The 14,164-nt window shown below is 44.0% G+C and overlaps 1 protein-coding gene across 6 annotated transcripts in view; it reads left to right on the top strand.

The window, feature by feature from the left end:
• The window catches only part of ANKS3 (ankyrin repeat and sterile alpha motif domain containing 3), a 34,040-nt gene that overhangs the window by 11,029 nt on the left and 8,847 nt on the right, over window positions 1-14,164 (top strand). For all 6 annotated transcript variants that reach the window (XM_027043309.2, XM_027043308.2, XM_027043310.2 and 3 more), the window contains 2 exons: window positions 7,810-7,945; window positions 13,551-13,709. In XM_027043309.2, coding sequence (XP_026899110.2) covers window positions 7,810-7,945; window positions 13,551-13,709 — 295 coding nt within the window. The remainder of the gene's footprint in view (window positions 1-7,809; window positions 7,946-13,550; window positions 13,710-14,164) is intronic.

Here is a 14,164-nt window from a genome sequence, read left to right as displayed (position 1 = left end):
TGAGCCACCCAGGATCCCCTCTTTCCCTTTTTTTTTTTTTTTAATGTTTATTTATTTTGAGAGAGAGTGCATGTGAGTGGGGGTGGGGCAGAGAATCCTAAGCAGGCTCCACGCTCAGCACAGAGCCCGCCGCAGAGTTTGATCCCACAATTGTGAGATCAAGACCTGAGCTGAAATCAAGAGTCGTATGCTTAACCGACTGAGCCACCCAGGCGCCCCCCTTGAAGTACTGTCAACATACAGAAAAGTACAGAAGATAAATCTAATACCACCCACATGATCCCAGGGTGACCTCTCTGCAGATGTTGGTCTGTACCTTTCCTGTCCCTGAGTTTATACTTTCATCACGCACTTTGTGACCTCAAGGAATGCACAGATTGTTTTATATATTTTATTTTATTTTATTTTATTTTATTTTATTTTATTTTATTTTATTTTATTATTTTATTTATTTTTTTAACGTTTATTTATTTTTGAGACAGAGACAGAGCATGAATGGGGGAGGGTCAGAGAGAGAAGGAGACACAGAATCTGAAACAGGCTCCAGGCTCTGAGCAGTCAGCACAGAGCCTGACGCGGGGCTCAAACTCACGGACCGCGAGATCACGACCTGAGCCGAAGTCGGGACGCTTAACCGACTGAACCACCTAGGCGCCCCTGTTTTATGTATTTTAAAGATACGTGTAAATAACATGTCAGACTGTTACGTGTCATTCAACAGAGTTCTGGTACTTGGAGATACAGTTCATTTTGACAGCTCTGTGTATGTTGAACATAAGAGTATTTTACATTTTATTCATTCCTTTCTTAGTGGACATTTAAGTTGTTTCCACTTTGCTATTGTTGACAGGGCTGTGGTTCTCGTTTTTTACTTGTGTTCTCGAGCATGTGTGGAGGGATTTTAAAGAAATCAGAATATATTCTTCAAGTAGAATTTTTTTGTGTGTAGGGTGGGTGAATCGTTACCAGACGGTGTTAACTGACTTTCCTGATTGATGTTCTGATCGTTGTAGCTCTCATCCTGTATGCCCTCAATAACACTTGGTACACTGTCAGATGAGCTGTCTCCTGCTTTTGCCTTTCTCTGATTTCTGGTGAGGTTGAGCATTGTTTCGCATATTTATCAGCCATTTGGGCTTTCTTTTTGCAAATAATTGTTCTCTGAAGGTAATTGCACTCTTAAGACCTAGCATAAGGTGAAGAATAGATGAGTATGAGCTCAAACCTGTAAAAAGCATAACCTCTGCTTCTGAGTTGAGAGTTTGATTTCAAGTAAGGTAGAACTGGAAGTCATGAGACATTCACATAGTTTTTTAAGTGGAAAACACATTGGAAAGTCAGAGACTTTAGGTAATTTATCTACCATGCAGATTATGCCCCTCATTTGGTACCTTTATTCCCCAGCTGGGTGTGAGATTGTCTGTTGTAGGCAACTTGTTTTGAGGAGCAACAAATTGAATTGGATTTCTTTTGAAAATTTTTTGAAATTTTGAAATAATTTCAGACTTAAATGTCAAAAGAATGCAAAAAATTTCTGTGCCTTCATTAGATTCCCCATATATTAACATTTCATCTCGTTTTCTTTAGTCTCTCTTTATATACATATTATCTTTTTAGAACCATTTGAAAGTAAGTTGCTGACATAATGCCCTTTTTTCCCCCCTCAGTACTTTAGTATGTATTTCCTAAAAACAGTTTTGTCTTTCATAATCACATACAGCAATCAAACTCTGGAAATCAACTCTGAGTTCTCCCTCTAGAGCACTAATCGGGAGTAGAAGGTGTTGGTCGATTCAGCATGATTCCTTTCTGGCTGATGGTGGTGGGCACTGCTGGGAGCCTGTGGCTGATGGCCAGGTTGTTCCTCTGCTGGCGAGGCCGTGTGGCTAGGCCTGCATAGATGCTCCTTTGCTCCTCATTCCCTGTAGATTTCCTCCTGCTCAGTCATGGTTAGATCTCAGGGAGCCAGAGGGGCGGGCCCTCCAGAGCCAGTCCCCGGTCCTGGAGACAGAGAACTGCATGAGGATGGACACTCTGTGCTCTGCAAGGACAGGAGAGGGCTGTAGCTGCCTCCCTTGTACTCCGTTCCCCTTCCTTCTGGGAGGGCCAGGCCCTCACAGCTCCACCAGTCATGCCCTTCTCTAGGAATATGTTACGTACATTATAAAAGAGGAAGAAAAACCAAAACATTGTAAAGGATGGATAAAAAAATCATATTTTCTTCCCTCACCTCAGGGACCTTGTCCTGGGTTCTATTTTCTTCCTCATTTAGTCACTAAGGAATAACATTACTGCTTTTTTCCCTTTCCTATAGTCTGAGGTTGAAGTCTTCCAAGCTTAAAAACAGATGATAGTTGAAACCCTGCAGTAAAGATGGTGTTGTTTGTTTTGGTTGAAACGTTTGGGTTCTTTCTATCAAATTGAAACTAGAAATTCTCCCTCTTTCCCTCCCCCAGTTTTACTGAGCTAGAACTGACAAACATCCCTGTTGTAAGTGTAGGGTGTGCAGTGTTGTGATTTCACTTCCATGGGTTGTCAAGTGATGACCACGTATTCGGCGAGCGTTCACATCTTACGTAGACACAGACACAGATTGTTTCCTTGTGACGAGAACTCAGGATTTACTCTCCACAACTTCAATATATGTCATATGGCAATGTTCACTGCAGTCATCGTAAATTGCTTATACCTGGAAATTTGTGCCTTTTGACTACCTTCGTTCCATTTCCCCTTCTAGACCCGTCTAGAAATGATCTTTGAAGGCTGGAGGTTTCATAGCTGATTTCTAACTAGAGCTCTTGAAAGTGGGGGATTATAGAAAGTAAAACTCAGTTAAGGTCTTGTAAAAATGCCGTTTTGTCCTACTAGGGGACCTGTGATAATCACCTTTTATACTAGGCTCAACCAAGCTTGTCAGTTGGTCATGGGTTTTCAAAATAAGGCAGAGGAGTACATAAATGAATGTTTGTTGTACAGTGGTATATGCCTGCTATAAAAGAATTAGAAAGTACAGTGAAGCAAAAAGAAATCCAAAACTATTCCTAATCTCATCACCCAGATATCACACATGTTAATAACTCATTGAGTATCCTGATTTTTTTTTGTAAGTTTATTTATTTATTTTGAAAGAGAGAATCCCAGGCAGGCTCTGCCCTGTCAGCACAGAGCCGATACGGGGCTCGAACTCATGAAAACAATGAGATCATGACCTAAGCTCAAGTTTGGACATGTAACTGACTGAGCCTCCTGGGTGCTCCCTCCTTTTTTTTTTTTTTAATAAATATTTTAAGTTAAAGTGGAGTCCTGTTATACAAAATGTTTTGTAATATGCTTTTTTTTTTTCTCTTCACGATGTCTTGGGCACCCCATCCATATTAATACGTATATACTTGGACCTGTCATATAAATGGGGGACGGGTGTTCCACTTTACAGATCTCACTTAGTTCACTGATTTCTCATTTTAGGGTCTTCATGGTTTTGACCATGCTAAATGCTGATGGGAACATCCCAAATGTTAGTGTATGTCCTTAATTATTTCCTGAGGCCAAATTCCTGGAAGTGGAATTGCTGGGTCAGAGGTGTGTACACATTTAATGTTTGCTGGTTTGTCCTCCAGAGCACTGAGCCCCAGTGGTTCTGCCCTCAGACACCAGACTGCTGGGTTGAAGCTTTTAAAATGGAAAGCTCGTTTTTTTATACTTTTAAAGTAAGCGTGCTCATGAGTAGTGCATTTAGAAACGAAGGAAGATTAGGAAGATGGAAGATTATTTTTGAGAGAGAGAGAGGGACAGAGCATGAGCAGGGGAGGGGCAGAGAGAGAGGGAGACACAGAATCCGAAGCAGGCTCCAGGCTCTGAGCTGGCAGCACAGAGCCTGACACGGGGCTTGAACCCATGAACCATGAGATCATGACCTGAGTGGAAATCAAGAGTTGGGCACTTAACTGGCTGAGCCCCCCAGGCACCCCTAATCATGTTCCTTTTTGCTTAATCTTTTATCTTTAAAATATTTTTTCCATTCTTCTTGAGATAAAATTGACATATAACATTATGTAAGTTTAAGGTGTGCTACATAATGATTTGAATTATGTGTATATTGTGTGTAATACCACAGTAAGTTAACATCTATCACCTCTCATAGTTACAAACTTTTTCCTTGTTAAATAGCTTTTTTTTGTTTGTTTATTAGAGAGAGAGAGAGACATTGAACACAAGCAGGGGAGGAGCAGAGAGAATCCCAGGTAGTCCCTGTGTTGTCAGTGCAGAGCTTGACATGGGGCTCTATCTCATGACCCATGAGATCATGACCTGAGTGGAAGTCAAGAGTCGGACACTTAAATGACTGAGCCCCACAGGTGCCCTTAAATAGCTTTTTATCAATGATTTAATAACTTCTTTGTGCCTTTCCATGAACCTGTAAAAGTGCATAAACAAATAAGGTCTGAAAAATATTTTAAAATATAAAACTTGTCTTAAATCCTCAATAATAGCAATATGGTGTGGAAATCCTCCTATAACTTATGAATGTGCAGGGACACCTCATTTTATTGTTTTACTGTATTGAATTTCGCAAATGCTGCATTTTTTTTTTTACAGATTGAAGGTTTCTGCTTCAAGCAACTCTGTTGATGCCATTTTTGTAACAGCATTTGCTCACTTTGTGTCTCTGGGTCACATTTTATTTTTAGTTTTTATTTATTTATTTATTTTGAGAGAGAGAATATACAAGCTGGGGAGGGGCAGAGAGAAGGAGAGACAGAATCCCAAGCAGGTTCTATGCCACCAGCAGAGAGCCCAATGTGGGGCTCAAACTCACAAACTGTGAAATCATGACCTGAGCTGAGATCAAGAGTGGGACGCTTAACCAACTGCACCACCCAGGTGCCCCTTGGGTCACATTTTAGTAGTTCTCACAGTATTTCAAATTTTTTCATTACTGTCATACTTGTTATGGTTATTTATAGTTAGTGATTATGACTTGCTGGAAAGCCAGTTGATACCTTTTTTTTAGCAGAAAGTTTTTGTTTGTTTAAATAAGCTCTATGCTCAACATGGGGGTTGAACTCACAACCCTGAGATCGTGCTAAACTGACTGAAGCAAGCAGGTACCCCGATAAAGTTTTTTGTTTTTTTTTTTTTAATGTTTTAAATGTTTATTTACTTTTGAGAGAGAGAGACAGACTGCCAGCTGGGAGGTGAGGGGAGGTGGCGAGCAGAGAGAAAGGGAGACACAGATTCTGAAGCAGGCTCCAGGCTCCGAACCGTCAGCACAGAGCCCAATGTGGGGCTCGAACCCACAAACTGCGAGATCGTGACCTGAGCTGAAGTAGGACGCTTAACCGACTGAGCCACCCAGGCGCCCCTCCCAATAAAGTATTTTTTAATTTAGGTATATATATTGTTTTTTCCTTTTGTTTTGTTTTGTTTTGTTTTGTTTTCAGAGAGAGAGCGAGCACTGGGGGAGGAGCAGAGGGAGCGGGAGAGAGAGAATCTTAAGCAGGCTCCACTCCCAGTGCAGAGCCCAACTTCGGGCTCAGTGTCAAAACTGTGAGATCATGACCTGAACCAAGATCAAGAGTCCAACTCTTAACCAACTGAGCCGCCCAGGTGCCCCCATGTTGGTTTTTTTAGACATCATGCACACTTAATATACGACCACCGTGTAGTGTAAATACAACTTTTATATGCACTGGGAAATGAAAAAATTCACTTGACTTGGTTTGTTGGGATCCTTTCCCGCAGCAGTCTGGAACTGCACCTGTGGTATCTCTGAGGTGTGCCTGTATAATGTATATATTGTCATGATTTTTTTTCTTAAGTTATTTATTTTGAGAGCAAGCAGGGAAGGGGCAGAGAGAGAGGGAGAAAGTCAAGAGTCAGACACTCAACTGATGGAGCCACTTAGGTACCCCCGTATTTTCATGATGTTAAAAAATCTGTGGGGGCTCCTGGGTGGCTTAGTCGGTTAAGCGGCCGACTTCGGCTCAGGTCATGATTTCGTGGTCCGTGAGTTCGAGCCCCGCGTCGGGCTCTGTGCTGACAGACAGCTCAGAGCCTGGAGACTGTTTCAGATTCTGTGTCTCCCGCTCTCTGACCCTCCCCATTCATGCTCTGTCTCTCTCTGTCTGAAAAATAAATAAATGTTAAAAAATAAATAAATAAATAAATAATCTGTGGGGTGCCTGGGTGGCCCAGTTGGTTGGGCCTCCAACTTCGGCTCACGTCATGATCTCACGGTTGGTGGGTTCGAGCCCTACGCCGGGCTCTGTGCTGACAGCTCAGAGCCTGGACCCTGCTTCGGATTCTGTGTCTCCCTCTCTCTCTGCCCCTGCCCCACTTGTGTGCTCAAGCTCATGCTCTCCCTCTCTCTCTCTCTCAAAGAATAAAAAAAACATATAAATGAAAATAATATAACCTATAGGCTTAAAAACAGCCAAACAATAAAACTTACAGGAAAATTAATAGAAATTTTAGGAATAAGCATTAAAAAAACTTCTGTAGGTTTTCTCACACTTCCCCATCCCAGAGTGTTAATAACTCTGAACGGATTTCTACATAAGTGAAATCCTACTATGTAAACTGGGATACATAGACTTCTGCAGTGTGTTTTTAAATGTTAGCAAAATATCACAAACTTACTTCCACATCAGTAGAGAAACCTGCCTCATTCTTTCTGATCCAGTACTTGATAGTAGTGATATGCCTTAATCCATTTAACCATTCACACATTAATGGGTGTATTTGTTTCCTGTGGCTGCTGTTAACAATTTACTATAAACTTGGGGGGCTTAAAACACAGAAATTGATTTTCTCACAGTTCTGGATGCCAGAAGTCCAGGATCAAGGTGTCAACAGGGCCACATCCCCTCCAAAGGCTTTGGGGAGGAATGGTTCCTTTTCTCTCTGAACTTCTGGTGGCTCCTGGTGTTTCTTGGCTCGTAGACGCATCATTCAGTCCCTGCCTCTGTCTTCACATGGCTGTGTCCCCAGTGTGTCCCTGTCTTCTTCTCTTCGTCATAAGGATACCTTATATCTTATATGTTGTAAAGACATACTATGGTCCTTTCAAAAACTCGGCTATACCAATTATTTGTAAATACCAGCGTTTATGGCCATAACATAGCTGACTCGTCCCCCATTTACACTGTCTCCAGGTTTCTGTTACTGCAGATATGTTCTACCAAACACCTATGTCATACAAGCTTTCTCTGTTATTTGGGGTAATTTCCTTAGGAGAGAGTCCTAGGATTGGAAACATTTGTGAAGACCAGAAGTACATTTTAGGCCTTTGGATAAAAACTCCCAGACTCTTCTTCAGAAGGATGGTGCTGTCATTGTGGTTGTGACTTTTAAAAGTTGCTTCCCTGGTGAAGCTGTTGTCTGAGGTTTTTTCTGTGTGAAGAGAAGTGGAGCTAGTTGGGCATGCCCAGATTCAAAGGGTGAAGGTCAGGCTCTGGCCTCATTGCCTGCAGTGCGCCCTTCCTCACCTGGGGCAAGTGCCTGCCTCTCCCTTAAGCACCTGTCTGCCTGGCTTGGAAAGCCCAAGAATGAGGTTGGAGAGCTGCCACGGCTCTCTGGTGGGGAGACTGCTGCCAGCAAGCCCCTCCCCAGCGCCCCCCACCTTGTCCTTAAGGAGCCTTCGCCTTTTTCTTACGCAGATGTGGGGCTGTTAAGGGCCCAGGGCAAGACCTTTCCAGGGTGGTGAGAATTCAGTGTACTTTTTGGTTGGAGTCCAGAGTCTGCATCCAGGGAAGTGAGGGTGCTTTACGGGGCAGGTTCCTAGTACTTGTTCTTTCATGAATTTCACAGGGAGTCAGAGTGGACACGAGAGACCACAGTGGAGCCACAGCCCGGATGCTGGCCAAGCAGTATGGACACATGAAGATCGTGGGGTTGATAGACGCTCACTCTCCTACTCTGCCCAAGAACCTCTATCGGAGCCCAGGTATCTGCTTCTGTGCCCTCTGCTGGAGTTCTGCAGGGCGGGATGGGAGAGGGAGGAAGACCCCCCCCCCCCCCCCCGCCCCCGGCCCCAGCTCCCACCTCTCCTCCAGAGATTTGGCTCTCGCAGCCTTGACAGGAGACCTCTGCTTTCCTTGTGACTCCACTGTACAGTCGAGGTTGAGGCTTGCTGGTCTGATAGGAGAGATGTTAGAATGTAGAATGGTTCCTGCCAGGCTGAAGGTGCGCACAGGATGCCGGGGTGCCCAGGGAGAGGTGGCACGGCGGCCACACGGAGGGGATTGCTTACAGTTTCTTGACTTTGCTTGTGGTGCTTATTGCCATGTGAAATGTTTTAATTTTATGTAGTCAAGTTCAGTCTTGTACTGCCTTTAGATTTGGGGTCACAGAAGGTCTTTGTGCCTTGGTTGTGTATGAATTTGTCCGTTTTCTTCTGGTACTTCCATGGTTTCATTTTTTATATTCAGCTCTCTGATCCATTTATACTTTATTGTCATGCATGGTGTGACGTGTGGTTTTTTTCAGATGGCTTCCCCATTGTCTTGGCTTCATGAAATTATTCAACAGTCCATCTTTGATCTGGTGATCTGAGAAGCTATCTTTGTACTATATTCTGAATTTCTTTTTGTGTCCAGGTCTGTTTCTGGACCTCTGTTCTGTTCCCCAGGTCTGTCTGTTCATACAGCAGACCTCCGCTTTTGAAAATATGCAGAGGCTTTTTGCCTCTCGTCCGGCCAGTCTCCCCTGCAGCCTTTCCTTTTCAGTGTTCCCATAGCTATTGCTGTTTTGTGTGTGTGAACTTGAACACCAGCTTGTCTAGCTGCTTAAAAACAGCATGTTATTGAGATTGTGGCAAATTTATAAATGAACTACCCTTTCATGCTGTTGAGTCGGACTCTCTAGACAAGGGACATCTTTTGTGTCTATTGGAGGGTTTAAAATCTTTCCTCGTAGACATTTTGCATAGAACTTTTTATTCCCAAGTGTCTGATTTTCTTTGTTGCTTCTCTGGGTTGGGTTTCACTGCCATTTTACCCTCTGCTTACTGTCTGTGACTATGAAGGCTGTTGATGTCTGTACACCAGTTTTATATTCTGCTGAATTCTTTCATTTGAATTTATTGATTCTGTAGGGTCTTCTAGGTATGTTACCATATAATCTGTACATAGAGATAGATTTACTACTTCTTTCTGATTTTTGTACATCTGGTTTCTTTCATTCATTTACATTGGCTCCTACTTTTGGTTAGGTGTTGAACAGAGTGGGGATAGTGGGCATTCACCAGGTCCTGACCTTAGCAGAAATGCCACCTTAGGTAAGACGCTGATTTTAAGAGTAAAGTGTGCATATATTTTATCATGTTGAGAAAGAGTTTGTCATTTTCTATATTCCTGAGTGTTGTTTACAGCCATCAGTGTTGAATTTTGTCAAAGGCTTTTTTAGCATCTGTGGAGATGATTTTTAATTTTCTCCTTAAATCTAGTAATAGAGTATATTAATGAATTTCCTAATAACGAACCAACTTTACTTGCTGTGTAGAAATCCTATGTGGTATATTATTTTCTGAATGCAATATTGGATTTTGTTTGCTAGTATTTTATTTAGTGTTTCTGTATGGCTGTTCATTTATAAATGGTATTGGTCTGTGATTCTCTGTTTTGTCTTTATCAGGTGTAGGTATCAGTATTGTACTTCATACAAAGAATTTGAAAGTTTTCCTTTTTGTGCTCTGGGACAGTTTATGCAGTATTGGTACCCTGTGGTGGTGGGTTTTTTTTTTTTAAGTTTTTAAAATTTTATTTTATTTTATCTTATTTTTTGCTGAAGAATTTATTTACTTTTTTTTTTTTTTTTTTTTTACATTTACATCCAAATTAGTTAGGATATAGTGCAACAATGATTTCAGGAGTAGATTCCTTAGTGCCCCTTACCCATTTAGCCCATCACCCCCACAACCCCTCCCGTAACCCTCAGTTTGTTCTCCATATTTATGAGTCTCTTCTGTTTTGTTCCCCTCCCTATATTATATTATTTTTGTTTCCCTTCCCTTATGTTCATCTGGTTTGTCTCTTAAAGTCCTCATATGAGTGAAGTCATACGATTTTTGTCTTCTTCTGATTTTACTTAGCATAATACCCTCCATTTCCATCCATGTCATTGCAAATGGCAAGATTTCATTCTTTTTGATTGCCCAGTAATACTCCATCATAATATATATACCCCATCTTCTTTATCCATTCATCCATCGATGGGCATTTGGGTTCTTTCCATACTTCAGCTATTGTTGATAGTGCTGCTATAAACATTGGGGTGCATGTGTCCCTTCAAAACAGCACACCTATATCCCTTGGATAAATGCCTAGTAGTGCCATTGCTGGGTCATAGGGTAGTTCTATTTTTTTTGAGGAACCTCCATACTGTTTGCCAGAGTGGCTGCACCAGCTTGCATTCCCTCCAACAATGCAAAAGAGATCCTCTTTCTCAGGATCCTCGCCAACGTCTGTTGTTGCCTGAGTTGTTAACGTTAGCCATTCTGACAGGTGTTAAGGTGGTATCTCATTGTGGTTTTGATTTGTATTTCCCTGATGATGAGTGATATTGCACATTTTTTCATGTGTCAGTTGGCCATCTGGATGTCTTCATTGGAAAAGTGTCTATTCATGTCTTTTGCCCATTTCTTCACTGGATTATTTGTTTTTTGGGTGTTGAGTTTGATAACTTCTTTATAGATTTTGGATGCCAACCCTTTATCTGATATGTCATTTGCAAATATCTTCTCCCATTCTGTCGGTTACCTTTTAGTTTTGCTGATTGTTTCCTTCACTGGGCAGAAGCTTTTTATTTTGATGAGGTCCCAGTAGTTCATTTTTGTTAAACTTTATTTTTGAGAGAGAGTGTGAGCAGGGGAGGGACAGACAGAGGGGGAAAGAGGATCTGAAGTGGGCTCTGCCCTGACAGCAGAGAGCTGGATATATGGGGCCCAAACTCACAAACCGTGAGGTCATCACCTCAGCTGAAGCTGGAAGCTCAACCAGCTGAGCCACCCAGGTGTCTTGGTAGCCTGTGGTTTGGGAAGGTTTGGAAGGATTCTCCTGTGAAACCATCTGGGCCTGGTCTCTCTTTGTGAGGTGGCTCCTGCTAAGTTTTTCTGTTTCTTCTGCAGAAATTGATCTGCTTAAGCTTTCTCATTTCACAGGGCCAAGTTTGGTAAACTGCACTTTCCTAGGAAATCCTTTCATTTCAGGATTTCAAACTTACTTAGGTCTGCAAAATTGTTTTTGTCTGCATCCTTCTAAAAAGTTCCAGTGGTTATTTTCCCCTGTCATTTTCCCATCTTGCCTGTCTTCTGTCTCAGTCCTGTCTTACATTTTTTATCTCATTCATTCTTTGGTGATTTTCTTCTTGAAGTACTTCTTTTGCATCCAAATCTCTTCTTCCTTGGGCACCTAGTAACTGAGTCTTCATTTTAATATTTTGACGTTTGGTGTTTGGATGTTTGTTTTTTTTAAGATTTTATTTTTAAGTAATCTCTGTGCCCAACGTGGGGCTCAAACTCACAACTCTGAGATCGAGTGTTACATGCTCTACCACCTCAGGCCAGCCAGGTGCCCCACTGACCTTAGTTTTCCACTTACTTCCTGGGTTCAGTTTTCCTTTCTCAAAGTTGTGTGCACATGCCTGTGTCTTTTTGGTCTCAGTTTTGGATTTCTAAGTCAGGGTGCTTTTCCCTATCCTCTGATGCTTGTTTAAGGAGGTATCCGCCTCTGGGGCACCTGGGTGGTCCAGTCTATAGAGCATCCAACTCTTGATCCCAGGGTTGCCCCGTGTTGTGTGGAGAGCCTACTGAAACAAATTATCCACTCAGAGTGTCACAGAGAGTGTTAGAGTTTTCTTACCTCCTCCTTTATGTCGGTGGTTTGGGGGAATTAGCGTCTTCAATCGCTGGTGTCCAGCCTGTCTCTGCCTCCTCCCTGGAGTAGTTGTGTTCATGGATCGCTGGAGCACTTCACCTACAGGGCTTGGCGGCCCGGCTGCAGTGAGGGCCCTGCTTCGGGACTCCCTCCTCCCCAGTGTCTCGAGAGGAGTCCTCACTGGATGGGTTTGGTTTGTTTCTTGTGGGTTTTCTTTGGACAGGGATGTAGTTAGGCCAAGCCCGTGTGTCCTTGATACGTTTTTGTCTTGTCAGATCCTGAACTTCACCTGCTCGCTTTTTCTGTTCACTGTTCAGTTTCCAAAAGGTGCCTTCCAGGAGTGGGGCCGTTCTGCCCCCTCATGTCCCACGTGCATTTTCAAGGTGGTTCTCCAGGGCTGTGCTTCCCCTCCGCCGGGACTCTTCAGTATTCCTGCCACAGAATGGACTTTTTCTGGGGGCAGCGTTGGCACTTCTCTCTCTTGTATGTGGTATTCTTCTAGATCTACTTGCTCCCTGCGGAGACCAGGTCTGCATGAGCAGGAAGTCTCTGCGCGAAGAGAAGTGGGTGTGTCTCCTCTGGGCCGGAGCAAGGAAAAGGGGTCAGCGGTGCTCCCTGCCGTCCTATTCTGTGGCAGCGTGGGGATCGCTTGGCTCTGTCTGTAGTCCTTGGTGATTTGTCAGCTTTGAGAGGACGTGTTGGGGGCAGGTGCAGATTCACAGATCCGCCCTTGGCCTTGCTTGTCCCTCCTCTCTCGTCCTTTTATTCCTTCTAACTCCTCCATCTACTGACTGGGTGGGACCATAGTCTCCAGGTGGCGTCGAACCCAGAAGGCAGGGAGTGAGCTGAGTCGGGGAGAGAGACGATGGCCCGCCCGGGGTCCCTGGTCACGTTTGGATCCTGAGTCAGTAACTCCCTTGCTTGAAGGCCATCGCTGCCCCGTTCATGCCAGACTGCACTGCTCCCCTCCCACCTCCTGGCTCGGTCTGGCTCCCTTCCTGGCCTCGGATCATTTGTGATGAACTCCAGCTCCCGGGGCGGTTGCGGGGGGTGGTGGTGGGGGGGTTCCTGCAGCAGCTGAGCCCCAGCATACCAGCCCAAGAGTGAAGTCTTACCAGATGGCAACCTTATGCTGATACATTCATGAGTTTTGCCTTGCAGGTGTGATGAGATCCGGAAAACTGGAGAGCTGTAAGATGGCTGTGAGCGCACCGAGCCCTCGAGCTCTGACGGGCGGTGATGCGCGGTCCTTCCCCACACCTGGCACACACGGCTGCCATGTGCCACTTGCTTCCCCAAAGTGCAGGTTGAGAATATACAGTTGCGAAGTTGTGAGTGATTTTGCCATAGGTCTGTGAAGAGACGCTTGTTAAGAAATTCTGGAAACCTGGACAAAAAGGAATAAGAACTAAGACTCCCTCATCGTGACAAACTTGTTCAGTTCAGACTCTTGCTTTAGCAAGCTTGCTTTCTGCCCAGATGTCCCTGTGGCCCATCTGAGCAGTGGACTGGCCCATTGTGGTATTTCTTTCAAGGGACATCGTGGGAAACACACTTTTTTTTCTTCTTAATTTGTGAAGATCAATAACGATGATTTTCTTCCAGTGTGTACCATGAGGATTCATCAGTTAGTCCATCACTGAACAAAATGTCTTAATTCTGGTGTTTGACCCACAGAAAAATTTGAAGATCTAAGCTCTTCAGATGAATCCTGCCCTGTTCCCCAGAGACACAGGCCCTGTCGGAAGAAGGGCCTCAGCATCCATGAGGGGCCACGAGCCTTGGCCAGGATCACAGCCATCGGCCTCGGAGGCAAGATGCAGCAGGCTTGCTGTGGTGAGCGCTCCCACTTCCTGATGGCTCTGTGGCGGTGCCTCCTGAGAGGCCGGCCTGACCGGAAGGGACCGTTCTCAGCCTTCTGAGATGTGGGCCACCGGTGGGCGCTGCAGCTCCAGGACTCAAGATTGATTACAGTGATAGAAAGACATTAATCTCTAGCTAGTTTCTGGGTTTTGGTTCATCCTTTGATTTTCCTTTCCACTGGTTACAATTACAAATAGAACTTTCTCTCCAGCAGTGGAAATATAGCAGAGCTGGGATTTCATTCATCACGTGGTGGGACAGCTAGTACCAGGAAAATGTTCAAGTCCAGTATCTGCCCCATCGCCAGCCAGAGCTGGACCGGCTCTTGCTCTCTTTTCTCAGAGTGCTGGATTTGAGAATTGTCGGATGGTGGGTGCACCTGGTGGGCTAGAACCCGAGCCCTGAGTTTATTCACGAATTGTCAGCTC

This window comes from Acinonyx jubatus, chromosome E3 (genome assembly GCF_027475565.1).
Source record: "Acinonyx jubatus isolate Ajub_Pintada_27869175 chromosome E3, VMU_Ajub_asm_v1.0, whole genome shotgun sequence".
Taxonomy (NCBI): domain Eukaryota; kingdom Metazoa; phylum Chordata; class Mammalia; order Carnivora; family Felidae; genus Acinonyx; species Acinonyx jubatus.
The sequence above is the reverse complement of the archived record's forward strand: the minus strand, read 5'-3'. Positions and strand labels throughout refer to the sequence as shown.